This window comes from Eucyclogobius newberryi, unplaced genomic scaffold (genome assembly GCF_026437365.1).
Source record: "Eucyclogobius newberryi isolate DKJ021-1_F unplaced genomic scaffold, fEucNew1.0.hap1 SCAF_4, whole genome shotgun sequence".
Taxonomy (NCBI): domain Eukaryota; kingdom Metazoa; phylum Chordata; class Actinopteri; order Gobiiformes; family Gobiidae; genus Eucyclogobius; species Eucyclogobius newberryi.
In genome coordinates, this window is record NW_027316056.1 from 22,797,476 (window position 1) to 22,822,841 (window position 25,366).

The 25,366-nt window shown below is 39.6% G+C and overlaps 2 protein-coding genes across 4 annotated transcripts in view; one reads left to right on the forward strand and one right to left on the reverse strand.

The window, feature by feature from the left end:
- The window catches only part of ntn1a (netrin 1a), a 41,730-nt gene extending 40,638 nt beyond the window's left edge, over positions 1-1,092 (forward strand). For both annotated transcript variants that reach the window (XM_072463224.1, XM_072463225.1), the window contains one exon: positions 347-1,092. In XM_072463224.1, the coding sequence (XP_072319325.1) occupies positions 347-675 (329 nt within the window). In that variant the 3' untranslated portion in view covers positions 676-1,092. The remainder of the gene's footprint in view (positions 1-346) is intronic.
- A 1,569-nt stretch (positions 1,093-2,661) lies between these two features.
- On the reverse strand, positions 2,662-25,362 carry stx8 (syntaxin 8). Of its 2 annotated transcripts, none has more exons than XM_072463881.1 (8): positions 25,229-25,362; positions 24,800-24,899; positions 24,610-24,704; positions 24,356-24,466; positions 21,788-21,912; positions 20,903-20,995; positions 8,831-8,932; positions 2,662-3,100 (listed from the first exon to the last, which is right to left on the reverse strand). In XM_072463881.1, exons 1-8 carry the CDS (start codon positions 25,243-25,245, stop codon positions 3,036-3,038), a joined length of 708 nt encoding a protein of 235 aa, XP_072319982.1. In that variant the 5' UTR covers positions 25,246-25,362; the 3' UTR covers positions 2,662-3,035. The 2 variants fall into 2 exon arrangements, with proteins under 2 accessions (XP_072319982.1, XP_072319983.1); XM_072463882.1 differs by lacking the exon at positions 2,662-3,100 and adding an exon at positions 3,240-3,495.
- Positions 25,363-25,366: the final 4 nt, after the last annotated feature.

Here is a 25,366-nt window from a genome sequence, read left to right on the forward strand (position 1 = left end):
GTTCTCTCCGGGTTCTCCGGCTCCTCCCACCGTCCAAAGACATGCATGTGTTAGGTTAAAATTGGTAACTCTAAATTGGGCCTAGTGAATGAATGTGAGAGTGAATGGCTGTCTGTAATGTCTATGTCTCTGTGTTGGCCCTGCGACAAGTTGGCCACTGTCCAGGATGTACCCCGCCTAAGGCCCGAAGTCACTGGGATAGGCTCCAGTCACCCGTGACCCCAAAAGGGAACAAGCGGTAGAAAATGGATGGATGTGTGTATTTGAACCCAGGACCTTCTCGCTCTGGGGCAAACTTGCTTTACCACTACGCCTCGTTATCTCTGCGTTTTCTGTCTCTGCGCAGCCGTCCAAGTGCACATCCTGAAGGCGGACAAGGCGGGCGAGTGGTGGAAGTTCACCGTCAACATCATCTCGGTGTACAAACAGGGCGAGAGCCGGATCCGCCGCGGTGACCAGTTCCTGTGGGTGCGGGCCAAAGACGTGGCCTGCAAGTGTCCCAAAATCAAATCGGGGAAGAAGTACCTGCTCCTCGGCAACGACGAGGACTCCCCCGGGCAGAGCGGGGTCGTGGCCGACAAGGGAAGCCTGGTGATCCAGTGGAGGGACACGTGGGCACGCCGGCTCCGGAAGTTCCAGCAGAGAGAGAAGAAAGGCAAATGCAAGAAGCCCTGAGCCACGATGAGTTGAACAAAGTGAGAGACACGGGACTACAGACAACAGACTGTTTATGTCGCTGCTTTTTGTGTAGAAGCATGAAGAGAAATATTTAGGATGATTTTTTTATTAGTGACTTTTTGTTGAAGGAGCTCACCTTGCAGGTTTGGTTGCACGGTTTGGTTTTACTTTGCCTCTCGTGGATTTGCCAAATTTGCACCCATTACCACTATATAAAGATATTTGTTTTTCATTATCTAAAGTATGGATTGAATTACCTGTCAGAATTCACATGTGGATATATTTGGACATTCTGTGGTGCAAAAACAGAAAGAGCCACTTAACTGTTACCAAACTGTTGCAAATCTGCCTCTGCGTGGCATTTTGATTATCGTAATAGTGTCCACAAAAACAGGAATAGTTGTGCCACAAAACCAGCTTTTGATCTTAGCTATGGTTTTCCCCTATTAACAAATGCATCTGGATTTCACCAGTTTACCTTACATGGTATTAACTAAATGATTGGTTACTTTGGCAGTAAATATAGAATATGTTTATAGACCAGGTACTGTGACATTTAGAAATGACATAAAATGTAATTCAAAATAATTTCAATTATAAAATTACAGCGTTATGTTGAGGTTTGTTAAAAAAAAAAAAAAAATTATGTTTGAGAGCAACTAATATGGGCCGATACCAATTTTTAAAGAAAGATTAGCTCTGCTGAACTTGTCAAGCCAATTTGGATAATTTGATCATTGATTTGAAATGACACTACACTAAATAAAAGAATAAGTATAAGCGCTTTGAGTGTCTTGAAAGGCGCTATGAAAATCGAATGAATGCATAACACCTACAGCTTTTTTTGGGCAGAATTAGTTTAATTTTCTCCTCTATTTCACCTACAAGTAACAGGGATTAACATAAAAACAAATAGATTTGGTTCAAAGGCAAAGCTGAATCACGCTTTATTTAAACCACATTGAAAATGTGTTTGTTTGCAGCTCAGCTTTGGCTTTCTGCATTTCTCTGAAGAATGCATGATAATAACAGCGCCCAGGTTCTATAAACCCTATCTAATGTATCATAAAATAGGAGTTATCTCAGTCCAAACACCATCTAAAGACTTTTGAAGTTTCTGGTATGTGCTGTGTACAAAACCGCATTTAGCACCTTTTAAACTGCGCACACATCTATAAAAGGGCCTTTCGGTTCACTTTTACACACATGGGTTTCATTCAGTCAGTTTTCTTCTTGCCCTTGTTACAAAATGATAATAACAAAAAACCTTAGTAATTTGTCCAAGCCTTTTCTGAATGGGATGAAAATCACATTCACCTGGATTCAATCGAAACTACAAAGAACAGATGAGCTCGCGGGTAAGGCATTTCGCAGTATTTATGTGGACGTTTTGGAGAGGTTTTCCATCTACAATCCATCAAATCAGTGTTATGCGACAGGACAGACGATGGTGGGCAACTTCTGCTACTTCAATGATGCACAGTATTTTACATGACTTCTCCTTGCAATAGGATCACATTTTTGGCACATTTCACCTGTAACTGCACCTGTTGTGTCAGTAACGTGCTGTAAATTTTAAACCTTAAAGTTATGGCTCCACACTGCCATTGCTTTCTGTTCATACTATGAATTGTAAATGTTGTTTAGCTGTCACCATTGCAGACCTTTTTGCAATGTTGTTTTACATTGTGTACTAATATATTATGGTTATTATATATGAATATATTTAATGACACAAGACATTGTGAATTTTTGTTCTTTTTTCCAACTTTAATTGTTTGTGGTTTAGATCTTTTCAATAAAGAAGTAAATAATAATAACTACTGAAAACACCAACCTGGTAGAGTCAGATTTTCAGAATAAATAAACTCTTGAAATTCTCTTTTTTGTGTGTACACATTCCTTCTTTGAACAACTTTGAACAGAATCATCTTGGCTGTCAGTCTTCATAATATGTCTACATCAAACGCTTGACAGGATGGATTTGATTTAAGATGATTTATTAAAAAGTAGCAGCGCTGATCATTTACAAGGAAACAGTTAATCATCATCAGTAACAGTACATTCAAAATATAATAATGTGTGACTTTAACACAGTAAGTATAGCGTTATTACAAGGATGGAGATACTGCTACTAGTAAAGTACTTATCAGTCACATAATCCCAACCAAAGAAATTCCCAGCAAATGTAATGTGTGTAAATACATACTTTTTACTTCAGATTTATACATTAGAAATATGTGAATTTGGCGTTTTCAAGTTTGTCTTCATTATAAGTTTGCAGAAAGAAAGTTGTAATAAAAAAAATATTTGGAATCGAGTGGGAAAACTGCAGTGGCCTTCAGAGGTTCATCGAGCTACACTGGCCACACCGCGACCGTAACGATGGCGACGAGCAGCAGAACGATCACCACCCACATCCCTGAGCAGACAAACAAAACCCATGATCAAATGATTAAATGTCGATCGGAAACACCTTGGTTTTACGTGCGGACACATGGCATGCGCAGTCTTTGTTTTTGTTTTTAGAAGACAAATACATCCATCCTGGTTCACTGCCTAACTTTTCCGCAGCCCTTGATCCTGGGGGGCCTCTGCCCTCGCCGCGCATCACCGTCGGGCTCCTGATGACTTAATGCAGTTTACATGCGCTGCACAGACATAACGCTTTACGGCCGCAGATTGCACTCTTTGATAGGCATGTGTTTCTGATTGTGCCTGGAGAGGATAATCATTGTTTTTCACTGATACTATGGAAGCAGACCAAAAAATGTGCACAAGCTCACTCGCACTTCATCAGTCCCTGAGCCCCGAGACCTGAAAATATTACACTTTTTTATTAAAGCCACCACCCAGAGACAAGTCATGACACAGGTTTAAAGGTCTCAGCGGGAGTTCTTTAATCCCACCGTCTTTTACACACATCTGATAAAATGTTCGATTAACATGTGATACATTTAGACTGGCAGAGTTGTCACTGACACTAAATCAACATGAACATGTAATCCCACGGTTACAGGGGCTGAAATATCGATATGGCAATGTATTGTGGTAAAACTTTATTGACACAGAGATGAGTGAGTTATTCATAAATCAACTGTCTTCTGATGTTGAGAGCACTGAGAACATGTTAACATCTACATTTGTAAACGTTTTAAGTGATATCCAAGTATCCGTATTGTATCGTGAGGTATTTGGCGATACACAGCGATGTGTTTCAATAATGCGACTGTTGTAGATTCAGAAAACAGTGAATCATTTCAAGCATTTATTTAGTTAGTTTAAATGAATACAAATTACCGGATTGAAGTAGAAACATCTTGATTTCTAAAACAATTGCCCAGGAAACCATGGACCACTCTTGGACAAATGATGAATAACAAGAATATTTTCTGATTTTATTTTTCTTGTTTCAACAACATATTTCACTCACATCCAATGTTGTAAAGGGCAAGTCACTGAGGAGAGCGATCTGTTTGCTATCTGCAGGAAAAACCAGACCCTTTTTATTTAGCATTTGTTTAGTGACACACGCATACACACTAAACTTGTGGACATAAGTCTACTTGAATAAAGCTCCAGGTCTGCACAACAGGAGCGCACATCCAACACAACTCTTGTGCTGGTTCTGCATCTGGTAATCAGCCACAATTCCCGTGGAGCGCACAGCTGGACAATCCGATCTTGCTCCAAAATGTCCCAATTCTCATTTCCATGCGTACTCTTGGGTGACTCTGAGAACAGGCGTAGATTCCCGAACCAGAGGAATCGCGGCTGACTACGAGAAGCAGCATCAACACAGTCGCATCGTGCTCTGGATGTGCGCTCCTGTTTTGAGGCGCAGTGGCGTGTGCTTGTGTCACTAAACACAGTACATATGGCTCTTTCCAGGCAGATTGTGAACACTGCTTTACTTTCCCTTTTCAACAACATAGTGAGCAAAAGATTTTCACGTTAAAACAAGTAAACAAAGTAATTCAAATGAGAAAATGTTCTTGTTTGCACCACACTGACAGTTCTACGTTTCCGTACATAATCAGATGAATGTTTACATGCAAATTTTATGAAGGCGATCACAGCTTACCCAGATATATCACTCCATCTTTATAAATATATATTACAATCAATCAAGCGGTTTACTCGTGTTTATATATCGAAGATTATTACGCCTGCAAACACCAAGGTCTCAATCCACTAGCTCAAAAGTTTCAAAGAACTTGATCTGTGAACGTCCACAGATTCCACCGACTCGACATATCCTTAATTACTTGGTGGGCGCCTGGTATTCCCCCTGCTTTCGCTCGGAGTTTACATATCTCTCATTCTTGAGCTGTGCGTCTTCTCAGCCGCCTTAATTGGTCGTGGTTCCCACACGGAGACAGACAGATAGAAGCCATGTTGGTCTAATCAAACTTAAAATCTGAAATCCATATGCCAGCGTTTACCGTCAAAACCTCTTTCTTGTTTAGCACCACTGATCTGTTTTAGTCTACACTGCAGCATGTTTGAAATGCCATTACAGCTCTTGATAACATGCACATGTAGATAAAAGTTAAAAACAACCTCAAGAGTGATGACTTTTTAAGAGCCTAACTTTCAAGTCAAATACACACATTCTCAGCAATTATCTTTATATTGCTGTAAAGACCCACCCATACTCGCACGTCCAAATATCATCCAGCAATCCAACATCTGTCAGTGACTCGCTCTGACAAAACCATGGCAACAATAGCAATAAATAAGGGCCTACTGTGCGAGACGTAATTTTTTTAAACAACCTCCAGGAGTTTAGCGTGCATCAGGACCAGACGTCCGTCCCCAGAGACGACAGACAGTACTGCCGTTTCCTGCCTCGTAGATTAGCTTTGATGCTAATGGTCAGTGCTGTGCTCATCCACTGACCACCCAGAGCGTCCCGCCAGCGCCAAAGTCTGGCCTTCATCCCGTCTCAGTGATTTCAGACACATCAGGAAGATAAATCGTGATGAATAATTGGGGAGAGAGAAAAGAGAGCAGGTAACCTCTGAACCCGACCCCGGCACTTCCTCAATGGCCTCCGCTCACGGTTCAGAGAGCTTCTAAAGGCAGGCGACCTCTGGATTTAAAGAAACTGTTTTTATGTTAACACGATTCGCACGTTATTTATCAATCATCATCTACATTTCGCTTGTACTACAATAAATCTCTCATTTTCAAACATAAAACTTGACAATTAAAATAATTTTAACAGTTTTGGGAGCTCAATTTTTTTTTATTTCAACGTCAGTAAAGAATAATATTATAAGAAGTATTTATGTTGATACCTGTTGATGTAGAAAAAATAAAACTGCTCTTGAAAATGATGAAATGCCATAATATTAAAGCCTTTATGTATCAACAGTGTTACTAACCTGAATCTGAAATGAACTTTTTGGTTCTTATAGACGTTTTAACTTGTTTCCCTTGTTCATTGTGATTTAATGACATGCGTTTTCTGCCCTCCGCCCTCAGTATCAGCCTCCTTCATTATAACTGGGCGTACTTGAGATGCGAGCCACCTGCAGGATGTGAGAGGGGGCACAAGTGGTCCTCAGAACAGATTAGGCCCGTGAGAGCGGCCACTCCAGCGCCGCTGTTTCCTGATGCCTCTGTTTAAGCCCCACGACTTAGACTCTGACAGGGTCCTGGCTCCATTCAGATCATACAACTAACTATCACACTGAGACTCAGCTTGTACTGCAGGGTTTCACACAATATCATAGACTTCTAAAGGCTTAAGAAGGGGTATAATGACTATTCTCAATATGCAGATTTGGGGTGCGGTTGTATGACGATCAGGTTTTAACTTTGTAAGCTATTTTTCCTTTGAATATTTCAAGACAACCAACATTTAGGCAAATATACATTAGTTAGTTTGCGTCTTCTATGACTAGGCACACCAAGGCAACTACTACATTTATTTTATGGACTCATAAGCCAGCGTTCCTCTCTTCAGGATCAGTACTAAGCATTCTTTTTTGTGTGAGTTGTTGCGGTAAAAACAGGGCGAAATACGCACAACTTCTGACCCTAATCAAAGAATTAGTTTTGTTACTCATGTTTGCCAAGTTTATCAGATTATTTTGGATCTATACTTCAAAATTAAAATGCAGGGACACTGGCAGTAGACTACAAAACAGTCTAGTATATACTGCCATAACCCAATTATTGTAGGTTTGTACTTGGTCTATAATGGGCTAACAAACAAAACAAGACAATTATAAAACACTTAGAAATCAACAATATGTGACATTTAAAGAAGACTAGAGTACTAATTGACTAAATAATAACCAAAACATAAAAATCTGCCTTCACGGAGAAAGTTACAATGCTCTATCGCGTTACAAATTGTCAAAATAAAGCAGTCCTCAGCTGAGACAAAACACTAAACTCCAACTTTGGAAAAACAAATAAAGCTCTAAAGCTGAGGAATTATAAACACTGCCGCGGAGAACGGGGGGAAAGCCACTCGAACAATTCGTGGCATGTTGTATTTTCAATCTTTTCTCCGCTCCAGACAAAGACGAGTGTCAAACAACTGTAGACGTGAACAGGGGATGACGGAGACGAGGTGAGACTGAGACGACCAGGAGGGAATGTTCCATCTGCCCTGAACGTCTGTCACAAGACAATACAAACGAGCGTTCTGAAATACTTGAAATTATTTTATGGAGACATGTGACCGTTGGTTTTACAGCTGCAATTTCTCGGTTTTAGGGTTAAGCCACATGTCATGCTCGACAGTGTAGGCTCTGGGATATTCAAACAAACTCGCGCTGGGACGCCATGGGGACCACACAGACAAAACCAACTATTTTGGGGGCCGTCTTTCGCACTGCCCCGCTGATGTGTGTGACCACCTGTTAGCCCCGTCCCCCAGCACAATGACGCGGCCATTAGCAATGCGGCGGCTTGGTATTTCACGGGGCAAAGTGGATCCCTACGGAGGCGCCGATTGGCTGAAGAGGCACAATGCGCCGCGCCGCTGCAGAGAAAAGGACAAGCGATCGTTCTGCTGCTCAGAGAAGCTAAAACAGAAGGCGGTTAATGGAGAAGGTGTGTTGTTTGCGTTCAGGAAAAAGAACCTTTATGCCAATTTGGCCTCAAAGCCGATCTCGGACGATGTCACTGGAGCCTTAAGAGACAGAGCTGGGCCACCCTCCATTCACCAGCACAGCGCCCTCTGCCAAATGGGCTTGTCCCCGCCATGTCCTCCTTCTGCCCCATTAAGCACCATTCTCAGGGAATCAATGAAAACGCAGGCAAATCGAGCAGAGGAATAATCAGCTACGAACGAATAAATGTGGAAGGAAAGATTATGTTCTCGTTTGGTTGAAATGATCACTGTTTCAATAACATACCGTACTGTAGGTAGTAGTTTTATCAATATTTCAAACACATTCTTTCTAACTGGATTCATTTGTCCAATTTGCATCAATCATGCTAGTCGTTAGCGTGACTATATATTTAATAGCCAGAAAAAAGGTTTTATCAGTTGTTGCCTTAGTTTGTCATTTAAGTTCAAATAAGTTTGTAAAAATTAAATGTTACATTAAAGTCAGTTTCTTTGCAGTTAAATGTTGCGTTTTCATGGACTTTGAGCTCATATCATAAAATATACATGTTTTAAGATCAAAGATATGTATAGAAGGTTGGATGTAGTTTGTCCACCTACGCTTGCCGTAGTTAGAGACCAATATTTGTGCATTCGCGCAGAAGCTTCTGGGCATGTGTAGATTCCATTTTTCCCATAGGGTTTACGAAAAAAAGACAAATGTTTAATGTTTGAACAGGGCTGATCAGCTTTGTGGTAACGTACAGGTTAATAATGAGAACAGGACCTATAAAAGTATTTAAAAAAAGATTCTGAAACTTTATAAATCTCTTATTGGACTGAAAACAACAGTGTTATGGACATTAGTTACCACAGCAGCCACCTTAGCCTTTGATGTGCCTTTTAACTCTTAATTTTCTGGTAAATTAACTTCCGAAACCACAGAAAAGTTCGAAGTGACTGTTGAGCTCCATAATCACGGCGTATTGATTTTTGATGATGCGATGACTGTCTTCAAATTAACTATCGAGTGGATAAATAAAGTGCTTTCAATTTGACTGGATTGATTGAAGTTCTTACCACATGAAGCAGACTTGGTTTCAATCAGTTTGACCCGTCGTGTCTCATTGCGGATCCGGTCGTCAGTTTTGTCCACAAGGTGTGCAAGGTCATCAATTATTTCTGTGAGGAAAGAACAGATCAGTTTAGACACAACTAGTTATGCAAAAAAATAATCAAATAAATCCATTAACACTATGGAAGTCCTAAAGGATTGAATTAGCCCTTTGTATGTTTGACTGTTCATGTTCCTGATTGAATACTTTGATGACAATAGTTTGCTGCAAATGAATGTATTTCTAATGGTTTAATTTTTCCTTTATGAAAGAATCCATGAAGTCTTCTTGTCACTTTCTACAGTCAGAAATGTGTTTGAGACGTGTGTGTTTTAGTCAAGGCACTGGTTTTCCTTTATCTTATGTGCACATTTTAGTGCCTCGTTGCTTCTGTGGTAGATCAAAGGATTTATGACACAATACGACTCAACACACAGAGTGCATTTCATTTAAACGTATGTCTGCCAATGAAGAACTGAGGCCTGCTTATTATCTCTTCTCCTGCTGCGATGACAGCCCATGTCAAGGTCCTTCAGTGACTCGATTAACAAAAAACAGAGCTAACGATACAAACAGACAGTAGATTTTCAATACGTTTTAGAAAAGAAAAGGAATATGGGAAGTTTGACTCATGCACAAATCTAAGGACTCAGCCAAGTCACTTAAGATACCACTAGAAAAATGCAACTCATCTGTGAGTAGGAAGTTGAATCTGGCCTTCAGGATAAAAACTGACTAAAGTAAAACAGTGATTTGTCAAATAAGGGCATATGATTGCTCAACATGACAGCTCACTACTGGCTAACGCACACGCGGAGAGATAAAAACAGGACTTTTGGACGGCAGACGTGAGAGCTTGGTGAGCGCAGAGCCCCGGGAGATTCCCACATCATCATCGCAGCATCAGGCAGCAATTTACAGAAAGAGACAGCACTTCCTGCACTGGCAGACAGCTGAGCCAGTTGTACCGCGCACTACTCAACCAGACAAGAGGATGTTGTGGAGCGCACCGTGCCAAGTCCTATGACTGGGCTCTAGCCTTGTAATAACATCTGAATTCACTGATGACTTCCAACCACACACAGCAAAGATGTGACCTCCACCTGGAGCTGCACACACGCGCACACACACACACACACACGCACACACACAAACGCACTTGATTTTTTAATAAAGATGTCTGACATTTGACAGAGATTCACTTATTACGTAGAACAATCAGAACATAATTCCCAATTTCCTACAACGAGTGTTGTGTTCACTGACACACTAACTCTTGGAAGGATGAATATCTTGCACTTGCAGTATTTCTGTAGCACAAGGGTGTCCACGCTTTTTTCACCAAGGCCCACAAACTGAAACATATACTTAGTGGAGGGCCACAGACTGGTGATTAATACAGTGTATCATTCAATGTTTAGCAAAGGTTTGATTGCGCTTAGACATGGATTTCCCCTGGGAAGCTTAATTTGAGTCGAATGGTTTGTTAGTAAGCTTAAAGACTGGGGCTTTTTGGGGGTTAGTCAAATGATATTTTTTGTAGAGACTGTTTTAGAGACTTTTTATAGTAATTATCAACCAAATAAAGTTTGGAATATGGTGACCGAAGGTTTCTTGATAGAGAATATTTACAAATAAAGTGTATTATTGATGAAATGCAGAAATTGTGTTTTTATTTTGATTAATAAATGTTGCTGTCTTAAACACACATATTTTTGTATGTGTGTTTAAGAGTCTTTATTACAATTACCAAAATACTACTACAGTTACCTTTAGGTCGACTAGTTACAATTAGTCAATTAACAGTTGAAGCCCATAAAACATTTCTGGCAATCCAGGTCATTTCATCTTGAAGTCTGAGCACCGAGAAGATAGTCAGTGAAAGCTAATACTAATATCACATAAAAGGAAGATTAGATAATGAGAGTAAAGGCTATAATTGCTTGTTTAATTGGGCACATTTGTAACCTGCTCCTGCTGTAACACACACTATTTCATTACTAGTGCAGATGCCAAGCGTTAATTCTGGCAGTGTAAGACGACACAATACACAAGATCAGATCAGATTTACGTCAATCAAAATTAGCATGAAGGATATTGATTTTGGGCCAAAGACAAAGTATACGTGTGATCTTATTCTTTCAGCCATTACTCACTACTGGCAATGGCGAAGATGCTGAGACTTTGCTTTCAGTCCAACAGATAGTTATCTAGTTCTAGGATATCCAAAATGGAAACCCTTTATAGAACGAAGTGACGCAACGTTTTGTCGAGCGCATTATTTCCAGGCCTGCTTTATGCTGCTGATCCCAGGATGAACGCAGAGTGTTGCATTAGGCAGGAAAATTGGAGTCAAATCCAAATGAAGATACCAGAGAGTCCAGATTCATCCAAGATTGAATTAGGAAATTGCAGACAACAATAAATCACATAAATCACCACTAAAAAATACCTAAACATGTATGTATAAAAGCTGCAAACCCTGTAGTTTATAGCTCATCTCTTTACAAAACCATGTGATTCTTGTAATGGCCGCTCAGTTTTCGAACAAAACCCTATCACAAAACAAATCTAATCGCAATGCTTATCAGAAAGATGACCGGTCTATGGCTGTTGTGGTTTACAGCTGTCGAATGGGTAGGTAGCATCACGAGCCATGACCCACTCGAACAGTTCAATGTGCTTGTTATTGTGGGACGTCTTCCCAGCGAGGGCAAAGCGTGTAGAGGAAAAGTTTGTTTTTCTTCTCGCTGATGTAAATACAAGCCAACCCAGTGGGGCTAATTCTGTTGTATGATGATTTCTCCAGAGGATCCACAATGAGGGGGAACATATTCATTGTTGTAATGCGGAGGGACCCGACCACAACTGTTACCAATTGGCCTATATGGGGGGCTAAGAGCTGCACTGCCAACCAAAACACGCACACTTCTGGATGTAACTAGAACTTCTCTTGGCACACGCTCAGGCACTCAGCGTGATGATACAACTCAGGGCAATTATGGTATTTACAAGAAGTTGCACAGACTTGGACAGCGTTCTTTAAACCCGCCTCTCCTTTTCACTGCTTATTGCAAACAAACTTACCTGCGAGGGTCTGGGCAAAGTAGATTAAGGCCCATCTCCATTAAACATAGACGTTTACAAAGTAAGAGTGAAAAATGTCCATGCCCAATAAGCCTCAGAAGTCTAATACTACTTAAAGAAGATGAATAATGTGCTATTTAGCTATAATCTATGACACCAATGGATCATTATTTATCATTTTGGAGGTTTTCACTGCAATATTGATCTAAAGCGACTTAATAAAAGAAACAAGTCTGCGGATTTCCAGTGGAAAAATGCGTCGCTGATTTCTGCCTGTCGAGTAAGTCACCTTAAACGTCATCACAACAAAGCACTGCACTGCCGAACCATGCTGATGACTCCGACCATCGATAGCTACAGATATGTGACTCTGCTGAATCTTAGGAAGAAAAAAATGAGGGCATCATCAACTACGTAAGGAGCAGTATGACCGTGACAATGGCGTCTTGACTGCAGGAGAATAAAATATTACACAAACATGGACAAATCACTCTCAGTACAACTTGTAAATGAGAAGAGAAAACAACTATGGTTAATGGTTAAATGTAGGGCTGAAGCGATTAATAAGGTAAATTGAGTAATTCGATTACAGTGAACCCTCGTTTATCGCAGGGGTTACGTTCCAAAACGAACCCGCAATAGGCGAAATCCGCGAAGTAGAAACCTTTATTTTTTTACAGTTATTATACAATGAAATACTCCATAAAAGATTGAAGCTCACACGTGTCCCGCAGCTCACACGCGCGCTCTCACCGGCGTGTCCCGCAGCTCACCGGCCTCGCAAACTTCAATTTGGCAAGCGGTTTTACGTATGTGCACATATTAATCCATAACGTTATTGACACACAGATAGAGAAGACGTGGAGAGACTGTTTAGCCAATCAGAATGCAGAACATAATGCATGATGAAAATCTGCGAAGCAGCGAGACCGCGAAAAGTGAACCGCGTTATAGCGAGGGATCACTACAAAAAAAAGCTTCAATATTTATTCGTTTGCCTTGATTATTCATTTAGTTGACATATTTAATTGTGTGAATCTGTGGCACTTTCGTTTCAACTGTAGATCTGCGTGGACCTGCAGCAACTAAAGCACAACAGAGCAGGAAGTGAAGTGAACAATCTGGACTATTGAAGTGAAATGTTGCCGTTTTGGGGACATATGTGAAATTAAGAATAAAATGTGTTATTTTAGGCAGAAACTACTTATTTAATTAATCAATGAAAATAATCAATAGAGTACTCGATAAGTAAAAAAAGCTGCAGCCCTAGTAAATTGGTTTATGCTTGAATTTGGTATATGTCAACTTCCCAAATTAAAAACGTTCATACAATTTTATTTACACTAAATAGTTTAGTTGTTTAAAGCCATAATCCTCATGTCTGGATAAGTTACTTGCAACTATTGCCATTTACAAAAGACTCCGTTCTTACCTCATCGGGTCTAGTGTAGTACTGCAGCACAAGTCAGATTAGTCTCACACCCTGACACTGGCCCCTGTGGCTCCCAGGGGCCCCCAGTCAAAGTGACAGGTCTCCTGGGTCAGCACAGCACAGGGGGCGGATAGCATCACGGGGTGTTCCCTGTCAGAGAGTAATAGCCCCTCTAAAAACAATTTACACTTATTGAAGGAGCATTGTTTGTTCGTATCCCAATGGCAACACAAAGTTTACCCTGGCTCTGTCTCTTAGAAAATGATGACACAAGTTAGCAACGTGAGTAATGTGAAAGCACGGAATACTGAGCAACTGCAGGGTTTCACAGGAAAAATATAGTAAGCATCTGGTTCGGTCTTTTAGGTTTTACTGTCATCTAGAATAAAAGTCAAAGGAAAACAAATTAGCAATTAAAGAATGTTGTTCCTACACAATTTCTGACGAGGATTGTATATATATATATATATATATATATACACATACACACAGTGGTTGACACAACAAACTGCTTTACAAAAAAAGAGACACTCAGGTTTCACCCTTCCATCTGATTTCAGGGTCTAATCCCAAACATTTGTGCGGCATTCCCAAAGTCAAACTGCCTGTGTGTCCAGTGACATTCTCACCTCCCTCAATCGACCAAGATCCATCATTCTTGTGACAGACACCAGAAACAATCATCTGACAAGACCTACATTTGCCTAATCTGAAACACAAATGCATATTAACTAACACTCATACTGCATAAACCACTGCCAACTATTTTGATTTGCTTGTGTCAGAGCAGGAAATGATTCGCCCATTGCACATAAACAGAAAACAAGTGTGTCATCAAATGAAAACAAACCCCTTCGGAGAAAAGTGTGCCTCAAGAAGACTGTAAATGCATTTATAAGTACGCTTCAAACCAGATGGAAACCATCAATATCTTAGCCACAGATAGACATCTGAGGAGAGCTATAGGAAAACTGATCAAAGATGACTGGAGGAGAATGCATTCTATATTCAAGTACAGGTAAATCCAGGCAAAAGAGGAATTGAAATATGATGATAGTATACTGAGGTTTACAGAGGTGAAAATAAATCAGAAACTAATATTGTCTGGAGTGTTACATTTGAACATACTCGTCTTCTGGCTTTCTTAAACAGAGCTGAAGTCTCTGCCCTGAGTTGCCTGAGCCACTTGCCTCAGTGATAAGTGTGCCAGCAGCAGCACTAGCAGCAGCACAAGCAGCAGCAGCACCACCACCAGTCTTAGCACTAGCAGAAGTAGCATTAGCACTAGCAGCAGCACTAGCAGTGAGTAGTAGTAGTAGTAGTAGAAGTAGTAGTAGTGTTGGTGGGGTGAGAGGACCACCCTGTCTTTGGCACAGCCCCTCCAGACCAGTTGGTGACACCTCATCACCAACATCACACCTCATCAGCAGCAACATGCAGGAGAACCAGAAATGTAAAGGGAAATGCCTGTTTGGACGTACATTAAAGAAACACTAGTGAGAGATAGTGACACATTTAACATGGCCAAGAATATAATAACTTTCTTTTGTCTACAATTGTAACAAACTTGTGAGGTGCACAAATTACATCACAGTGACGACATTTCAAAAAACTAAAATCTCGCAACTGTGAACCTGCAAGTTCCTAATTACAAAAAAGCATTGAAGAGGATACACTTTCCAACAGCTGGTCTGGAAAATGTTGAGACATACAGTAGATTAATAAACAACTGTGGGCATAAACCAAATAATATTTTCATAGTGTTCCATATAGTGCAACCTGTAGCACCAAATAAACCACTGTGAGTGCATTAGGCATTGAACAAGCAGAGTGTAAGTGAGGTGATGCTAATAAATTGCAACCCCTGTGGATAGAGGTGATTCCTGGCAATGCGCTAAGCGTCTGACGGACTGTTTTCCTTATAACATCCTCGCACGCTTAGAAACTAAAGCTCATGTATATATTTACTGACAAAGCAACTAGAAAACAATTTTAATCTGATTCAGATTGAGTTATTATCACATTTGGATACTAGATTAAAGATGAATTCTAAAATAAAGTAAACACTTAGTATATACATTATATTACATACAGTGAGTGCCCTATATATTAGTCATGTACGAAAATATTGTACAATGTATAGCTGCTTTCTCTTATTCACTCTACAATGGGACTTGTAGAAAACATAAAAACTTACAAAAACTTACAATAGATTTATTTTGCAGCAGTTCTCCGTATTGTATCATTTGTGTTTAGGTATAGTCAAAACTAAGAAATATAATGGTTTATTCATATTTTACTAAGTAAACCAATAACTAGACTGTTTTACATTATTGTATTATTACTATTTGTTAAACTGACACTATTTATTAAACTGCTAAAGCCTACTTTATACACTTTTGTTAATTGAAATGGCGATATGCTTTTTAGAAAGAAGTCTGCATACACTCAATAATGCAGTCTGTTTTGTAAGGTTAGATCATTTCTGAGTGAAGTTAAGCAGAAAAGAATGCAACTTTGAGACGTTGTGTCTATAGATATAGTTTCATCTGATTTTTGAGACAGGATGGAAAAGGTTTTGTTCAAGGTGACACATCATCAGCGATACATTTGCAAGATTAAAGCAGTCTGATATAGATATCAACCCACATGAAGAAATCTAAGAGCTGATGGCTATCACTTGTGTGTCAAGCCTTTCAAGTGTAAAAATAATATCACCGGTAATGTTATGTCTACACTCATAGTGTAACCTCAAGACCAAACCGCCGCACATGCAGTATCTGCAAAGTTTCACCTGAGAACAAAGACAACAAACAACAAACTATTCCATAAATAATGAAGTGCATGAATAAAGTGAAACTAAATTATGTAAATTACGGCTGATTGTTCAGTTCAATTTAATAGAATATAAGGTATCATGATAAAGTTAACCAGGTTAAGTGCAGTGTAAGTGCTCAATGGTGACATGTAATGGGGCAGCTTCTCCTGCAGTCTGACTCTGAAGCCTGTGTGCCAGTCTCTGCCCACATGTGGAGGACATGTGGTGTGCACTCCACAAACACTGATCTCAGACAAAGCACTTACGCCACAAAGACACACGCCAAGCGTGGCCTCCTCCAGAGCTAATGTATGTACAGTATGTGGATATAAACACATCCCAAATATCCGACACATGAAGGTACAATCTACCCTGCTCTTAAATAGGAACCATGTGCTGCTCTGCTCAAACTTAAAGTAAGTCCTTCCACTCATTATGTGGGATGACCCATGCTGCCCCTGGGGCCAGCAAGTCCACGAGGCAGCGCTGAGATGTCGGCTCTTTGAACACAACCACCACACCGACGCGGTTAGCAATTAAGTAAACACAGGGGGAGATTTGTTCTCACTGTCACTGATTTCATCCAAAAGGGAACCTGCTGGCCCAAGTCAGGCTGAGGAGCTGTTAAATGGCAGGGAATCCTGAGCTCAGAGCCAGAGGCAACTGGCAGCTGAAAGTAAAGAGAGTCCCAACCACCAATACCACCAACATCTACGGATCATGTGCTTGGACAGGCCGCTCCACAGTGCACTCCAGGGACAAATCACTGTTCAGTATCAACAACGGTTTTCAGTTAAATTGTGCACATACCACACCGGGCATGTGGAACAAGAAAAGCAGAGGAATGACTAGGCCATAAAAACAACAGGTTATCCAGTGAGGTAATGCTGAATAAGAGATACACCACTATTCTGAAGTCACACATTACTGCTTTAAAAAGCAATACTGACATTAATTACTTTTATTGTGTCATGAACAGCTTTTTTTTTATCCTGCAATAAATTCAAAAACAATTTGGAAACAACCAATAGAACATAATACTCTCTTCAAATAGACTTTGAATTTAATAATACTCTGGATGTGTGGTGGATGTCTTAAATACACATTCAAATGTTGAAAATGATACAATGCCCACTAGATTTCCAACCTTCCAGGACAAATGCATTTTCAACAGCTTGGGTGAAAGTGTAAAGCCCGACTGTTTGTAATATGTGTGTTTGTATTGAAATAAAAAGGACCTCTGCAAATGCATGTTAAAGGACATCTGGATGTGATCCGGATCTGCAACTGACCGCACCTCAAAGCTGCTATAAAAAACATTTCAGCATGTTTGATTTCTGACATTCTTTCAGACAATAGCTCAATTTCCATAAATATACATCTCTGTAATTGAAAGTAATGTTTGTATCCACTTTGTACCCACTTTTTTTCCTATGTAAAAAAGGATTGTTCCATCAAAGTTATATCGTAAGAACAGCTCTCAAGATCAAAATGCTACCATTGTTTGTGTCTTTATGAAGCGTTTTTATTGCCCACGAACCAAGCAGTAATGCCAGTCCCTGTTGGCATGCTAATTGTTGTTAGCAGTGGCGTGAACTCTGCTCTGGGCCCTGAAAGCTGTGATAAACTCCTCACGGTGACAAGTTAGGATGTTACGAATGTGATAACAAAGTGAGGAAGAGCGTCAAAATCAGATTCAAATTATGAGTCAGCCAGTATTAGCCAAATCCCACCTCCCTGAACTGAATTTAAATTACATAAAACTTAAACGAACAAGAATTCTCTCAATTTCAGAAACCGTAGAAAATGTAGTAAATAAATGAGGCATATGTCTTCAGCCATGCCTGAATGGGATTATTCACTGTCACTTTGCTCCCTCACTCTCTTTGTTGGGTGTGTCCTCTGCGCCTTTCTGCCCTTCACAGGCCTGAGACAGAGATGGATAAAGGAAAGGATGGATAAGGAGAAACAACATAGGGACTGTGATTGATAGAGGTGCCTTCTCGTCACAGCTTTTGTCCCTCAGGCAGCTACTACTGGTTTGCTTTTCTGCCAGATGCCCCCGTCTACCTGTTGCCACCCACCTCATCATTTCTTATGGCTGTAAAATACAATGGGAGGGTGATGTGCCAAAAAAAGAAGAAGAAAAATCATATCACAAACGCCTCAGGTCCACAGATCGAAGAACTTAAAAATCAACATTTATAAAGAAAAAAAAGCCTATCACTCATTATTTGTAAAAGGCCAAGAATAGATCAGCATTTGAGGCTGTAATATGAGCTAAACTAATAAAGTTTAATTAATGTTGATTTTTCCCTGTGGGACGGTGATTTTTCTGATGCAGGCCATTTCATTTGGTATGTGTGCAACTACAGTCATTTGTTAGGCCCAATTTGAAGAGGGAAAATATACCAATTGTTGAGCTACATTATTGCAAAATATAGTAAAATAGTAGCACATTAGAGGCTAAATTCAATGCCATAACAATAACATAGTTTACCTTTTAATGTCAATCCGTCTGACAAACTGTTGAAAAAACAGTGGATAATGCATGTGCCTATAGTTATAGCCCCTAACTATTGTTTTGATCCACTTAGCCCTCTGGAGTGGGCTACTCCGGGGCTTTGGGTTCAAGTCTAAATCTTTGAAAAGGGGTCATCTTCCTCCAGTGACCTCAGCCGGAATTGTTTTGCTGAAAAAGGAAATGACTGCAACCCTCACTGCACTTGGGTCATGAGTCCCACTACAAAGAGCTTAATCTATTTATAGGGAAACACAGCTACAGTACAGTACAAAAGACAGTCAGATGCCGAGGTTACGCACTCGGCATCAGTTTTAACGGACGGGCTTCTCCTTCTATTATGAATGAAATGCAAGAGCAGGAGGCCCATTCAGAACTTTCACATTCATATCAACTTTACGGCCAGCAAAAGTGACACACCTGGGGCCTCAGTTTCAAAAATAAACGTAATCATAACACTGGTACCAATAGTAGTAATAGAAAAGGTAATAATTATAATAACAAGAGTAGCAGCATTAGTACTGCAGCAGGCATTTTCATACTTGTGTTTTATTGAAATAAATACTACGAATGCTCTCTTCATTTAATACAAATCAAAAGATGCAACACCTACAAATCTCTAACAAGCTGGAAAAGAAAACTGATATTCTTCACGGAAGTAACTTAATTTCTGAACGTTAAAGACGGAGCTTTATAGTAAAAACCCAATGCTGTAGCAACAAGAAGATACAAACTGAAACTGAATTAACAACTTCTGAGTGCTTTGGGTGTCGCAAAGCTGAAAATATGTACTGAAGGCATGGAAACAGTCATTCTAACCTGCTCAAATGAATTCAAACAAGGGAAACGATCTTAGTAACAGGCCTATAACATGACTGTGTGTGCTCACCAGAGGTTTGATTTAACCTCCGTTGCTGATGGATGGGAGCTCCATTGCCACAATCAATATTAATGTTTCGACGCATTCAAGGTGCATTGCTAATAACTGCAGGTAACGCGATACAGGCTGAAACGACACAAACCGTGACCTCAAAATGGAAGATGATTTATCTGAGGAGACCCAAACTGTTAAATGTAGTAGCCAAAAGCAAAACAGAAACTAATCTAGAATAATGGCTGTACGTTTGGAAATTATCACCTGTAGAGGTTTATGTTACTCAGTCTTAAGGGCAAAACTAATTCTGTGCTAAGTTGTAACTACATACAACCAAATTATATAAAAAATAATAAAGAAAAAAAGAAACTCATTATATTTCACTAAAGCAATGTCTGTGTTACAGATATATCGTTCCTGCAGCCACAGAAGTTTTAAAATCAGCGTACTACTTTGCTGGATTTAATGGATGATTTGTTGTTTAAAAAGAAAAAGGTCTAGAAAAAACATATGCGTGTTATATATTCATGTGTGATAAAAGAGTTGATCCAAGCAAAGAATAAAAGTAGAAATACTATGCATTATTTTGTATTGCTGTTGGCCTTTAAACATGCTCTCTAGCACCTTTACTTTGGCATTGTAGAACTTAACTGTTTACAACAAAACTGGCTGCAGAAGGAAGTTACATAGGACACAAACAAATGCTAGCTTTCCTCCTACATGCTAATGCGGCCACACAGTGATATGACAGGAGAAAAAGTCGGGCAAGAATTTATGGACATAAAAAAGAGCAGAAGATCTCGGAGCTCAACTTAAGACATCACAGATCTGGGAAATTCAGAATGGAGTGTTTGTAGGCGGTCGGAGGGAAATAACTTTCATAAAATCTGCGTGAATGAAGCTAAATACCACTTTAGGTATTTTTGAATGAAGGAACATGGTTAAAAGTCAATTGAGTAATATGTGCCCTTTAATGTACCGGTAACCATTTATTTAGAAGGCCCTTAGTTAATCTAATGGTTCAAAAAATAACCAAAATGGGTCAACAATTATTAAATATTAATCCTGAATTGAAAACCTTTTTTTTTCATATGGCATTAAAGGCACATGTTCTGGTGGTTACATGTGCATTTGTGATAGTTATGGAGCGTAGCAGTGTCTGTGGTCTGAGGGAGAATCACAGTCCAACAAATTACATGAGGCAAGTCCTTCCATTGCCGAGCTCTGTACGCCTGATTACTTTGACACTGCAGTATGTCATGTGTCTGGTATTCTCTGGACACACATCTGTGCCCTGGACATTACCATTCTGCTCATCCAGCTCATTGCCGATCTCCTGGCCCATCATCTTCTGCCGGCTGATGACCGCAGCCAGGGCATCCAAACCGGCATCTTGGGCTACAAAGGGAAGAGAAAATGTTCAAGGCAAACTGTAGATTTCTAGTAAATGTTGCAAACTTTGAATAACATCAAACAGTAATCCAGAAATCATGCACATATTTGGACAGTGGGTTTCTCAAACTTGGCAAGTTCTAAGAAAAACAATGCAAAGCATTCCAAGTGTACGAACAGAGCCATTACATTCTACTGGTACAGTGAAATGAGGCATCCAAAGTCTGATGAAATAATGTAGCATTTTGCCCACAATGTAGTAGTTCTTTTTGGTATTAGGACAAAGGCGCAGAGAGGGAAAATCAAGGTCTCCAAATTTGACACACTCACTACCACAGGAATGTATGCTTCAGACCGCAGCTTTAGGCACTCCACATTACCCAACTCCAGTAGAAATCCCAGAGGACACTAAAAAACTCCATGTGGTTTGCCTTCCTAAAACGTATTCTCTGATCCTGAACTGAAAATAACCAGAAACATGATGGAGACGCAGCAATGAAGTGTCACAGGGATGCAGGTGAACTGACATGTGGCTAATCTACTGTCACAGTTTGTAGGAGAAAATGTCTACATACAACCGTGTTTAGTTCAAATATAACTTTTGTAAACAGAGATAATGAAGTCAGAAGCCATATTGCTGTGCATAAAATGTTGAAATAATTGGAACTCACAAGTTGATAAAGAGGGAGGGATGCAAAAAAGTGTGTACCGAGTGAGTGTAAAATCTCAGCATTTTAAGAGGGAGATATTTTGCAGTAACAATATATCAATACAACATGTTTTAAATGAATACAGTACCATCTATGATCCGCTGCTGCTGCTGTTTGATCTCCCCAGAAGACAGGCCTTTGGTCTCCTCTGTTTCATTGATCAACCAGGGATTGGCTCCAGCTCCACTTGTTCCCCCCGACATGAGAGATGATCTAAGGATGTAAATACAGATTATAAAATAACATAATATAGATTATACAATAGGATTGAAAATGGCTTGTAACAAAAAACCTAATCCTGCTGTTCATGTGAGATTTCTTCAGGGTGCAGAGTTCGTTCACTTTGGAGTTTGCAGTAAGCCTTCATATAGGTACTTCATGTGTTGTGTTCAATGTGTAATAAAAGCCCCCAATGTATGTATGACAGAAGAAATGGTAAAAGAAGAATTTGTTAATGTTTTCAAAGGGACTTTCAAAAGCCTTTCCTTCCCAGACAATGCTGCCGTCCATCGGCTTGATACCATCAGAGAGGTAGGTGAGACAAGCTCTAATCCCTCTGACATGTTTGATTACCATGAGAGTGCATGCCAGCCCTCCACTTCCTCCACCCCGGAGTCCAGTGTGTGAAGATCCAATTAACCAGTCAGAAGAGACCGCCAAAACCAGTCAGGCAAATCGGTTTGCAGCCCTGAAGCACTAGGCCACCACCTCTGGGGCCTGGGCATCGCTGTCTGCACTGAGTGACTTGGACAGGCAAGATTTGACTAAATACAACTATTTCCAGACCAATTAAAGAACATTTCATAAAAATAAACAGATGAAAAACATGTTTTAATAACATATGGACAACGGTAAATACAAATGCTTCTAATCACCTGGCACATGGTCTGCTTTGATTAATAAGCGTGTAAGTTTAACCAAGCAGAGTCAATCCAATATACCACAGAAAGAACGGGTCTTTCCCAGACATCCAAATGATTTGCCATATGTTGCTTCATTCTTTCTAACCAATGACTTTATAGTCATTGTCACCAATACTCCAGTTGCATTTACAATAATTTCCTTTTAAATTAACTGGGATGTAAACCAAAACCTCGGGCAGATTTATGGCCCAAACTACTAAGGATTTTTACATCTGTCTCAACACATTAGCAGTTGAACACGTGCTTAGTGTATGTTGACTACAGTTTATGTTACATTGTCAGAATATCAAATAAAGCAGAGGATATAAGTTGTGACACAACTACGGTTCATTCTTTCAAAGTATAATTGCACAAATGTATATATGTGCACAAAAGCGGCCCCATGTTTGAGCAACAGCGCGAAGCGAAGATAGCTCTAATGAAAAGGAATTAGCCCCAAAGACCCACCATCCTGTCCAAATGTCCGACTGAGAAACTTCTTCACGAATCAGAGAGCAGGGGTGGGTCAAACGGCACAGGTCACACCAGAGGTACACGCAGTTAGTGACCGGTGACGCACCATCAAAGTGAAGATGAAAACTTTTCTACCTCATGGGTCAAGTGAGTGTGGAACCATTATTTTAATTGGACAATAACAACCAGGTATTATAACTGGCTGCAGTGATGAGATGAGTTCTTCTGACACTCTGGATACATTTACATCACTAGAAAAAAACAAACTGATGACTAGAGTGATCAGATCAATCATTAGATTAAATGTTTTAATGTGCATGTTTACAAGCCCAAGGTATAGAAGATAATATTGTGAATGTTGCTTTGAAGATAAGCAACATTTGAATATTGATAGTCTTTGCAGTAATGAATGCTACAAAAAAGCCATTTGAAATTCATAATTTTAGTTGTAATCTTTCGAATAATATATCATATACTTTTGCACTTTTGTGATTCATTTTACAGACATTTTACATTTTTCACATTAAACCTCAACTAAATTATCAAGATATTAGTGAATTTATTTTCCCCTTTTTGAATAATTTTCCTTGAAAACACCTGCACAAGTGTGAACAAATCCGATTACTCACATCAGATGTAATGTGTAAGTAACATTTCAATCATTTCAAAAACTCCAGAATTTTGGTGTATGCCTGTGTGTGTTTGTGTGTAAATTTAACAGCTGACTGAATTGAACATGGAAATATAATAAGGTATATTTTAGACCTCTATATAGTTTATTTCATTTTTAATCGCTTATCGGAGAAGGTCCGGCTCATGCTTAAAGTGCCTATGACAAGTTTTTACAATTTTCTAATGTTGACTTTATTTGTTGTATTTATTCTTGTTGTGCATATGAACTATAGTTTTACACCAATCGCGTAGGTATTTGTGGAGAAAACATTGAAAAATTTGTGGAAAATGACAGGAAGTGACATCACACAAGGATACTCATTCCAGTCAATGTCTTTGCATCATTTACACAAAGAAACAACCACTTTTTTGACTCTCTTAACATTAATTCAACAAAATAAAGTCACTCTCATAGATTTGAATAAGTACATTCTTTTAAAAGATGACATTAGATGAGTTTTTGCCCAGTGTTTGCTGGGTAATTTCCTAGTGTGATGCCATCAATTACAAACAGGAAGTGTGCTATTCTGTACTAACATTTGAAGATATTTTTCAACTACATTTTAATTTAATGAGTGGTCCGATCTGTCTGAGGCACAAAGTCTTACCTTTTGTCCTCAGCTCCCGACGCTTCTCCTTTGAAAGTTGCATTCAGTTGTTTTTCTCTGCTCAGAAGGTCATCGATGAGAGTTTGCCTTCTGTCAGCCTCTGCTTGTGTTCTGATGGACCAGGGTTAAAGATAATATGGTTAAAGCCTATCAAATGTTTCTCGAGACAAAAAACCTCTCTGGCGCCCTCCTTCGACTCGACACCGTTAGTGCAGAACATTGAACAGCGTGTCCCGTGACCAACAAAAGGATACATCCGACGTGACGAGGAAGACCGCAATAAACCTTCTTTCAGTTGTGAAATATTCTGCTTCAACTTCTGCAGCGATGCTCGAAGAGTCATGTTGATCTAATAATCAGCAAACGCACAACAAGTGTTATAATCTGTCAAATAAAAAAATAAAAATACAAGCTTTACCACTGTACCGTGTTGAACTGACTTACTTTAGCCGGGTTTCCCCCTGTCCTCTGCTGTCTGTTCCGTTCATGGATGTTTTCTGCTATTTCTTGGGCCAGACGGCAAGAAGCGTCATAATTCTGTAACCTACACATAACATGCAAAACATATACACAAATCAAGTTGAGCATAACATGACTTCATCACTATGAGTACATGAAGTATTAATAAACAACACATAACTGGAGCAATACACGTCTATGGGTTGTGATTAACATGTATTTAAACTTGGTCTACTGATCTTAAAACATGACATTGGGTTTAACATTAGGGAAATGTGTGTGTAACATAATAATAGTCCTTGTTGTTAGATTTACATAAGTGTTTGGTAAAAATTAAAAACAATCTTGTAAATATAGCTAAAACGTTGATTTCAGTGTAACATGCTTAATTCCTCTATATTCCGCGATACTTACCAAGGATCCTGAGACATTTTAAAATCGGATTATATAAAGATAAAACACTCCTTTCGAGCAGAGCCTCGCTAATGCTAACCACTAGCATTAGCTAATCAAAAGCAAACAGCTTCTTGTTTGGGAAGTACGTAACTACGG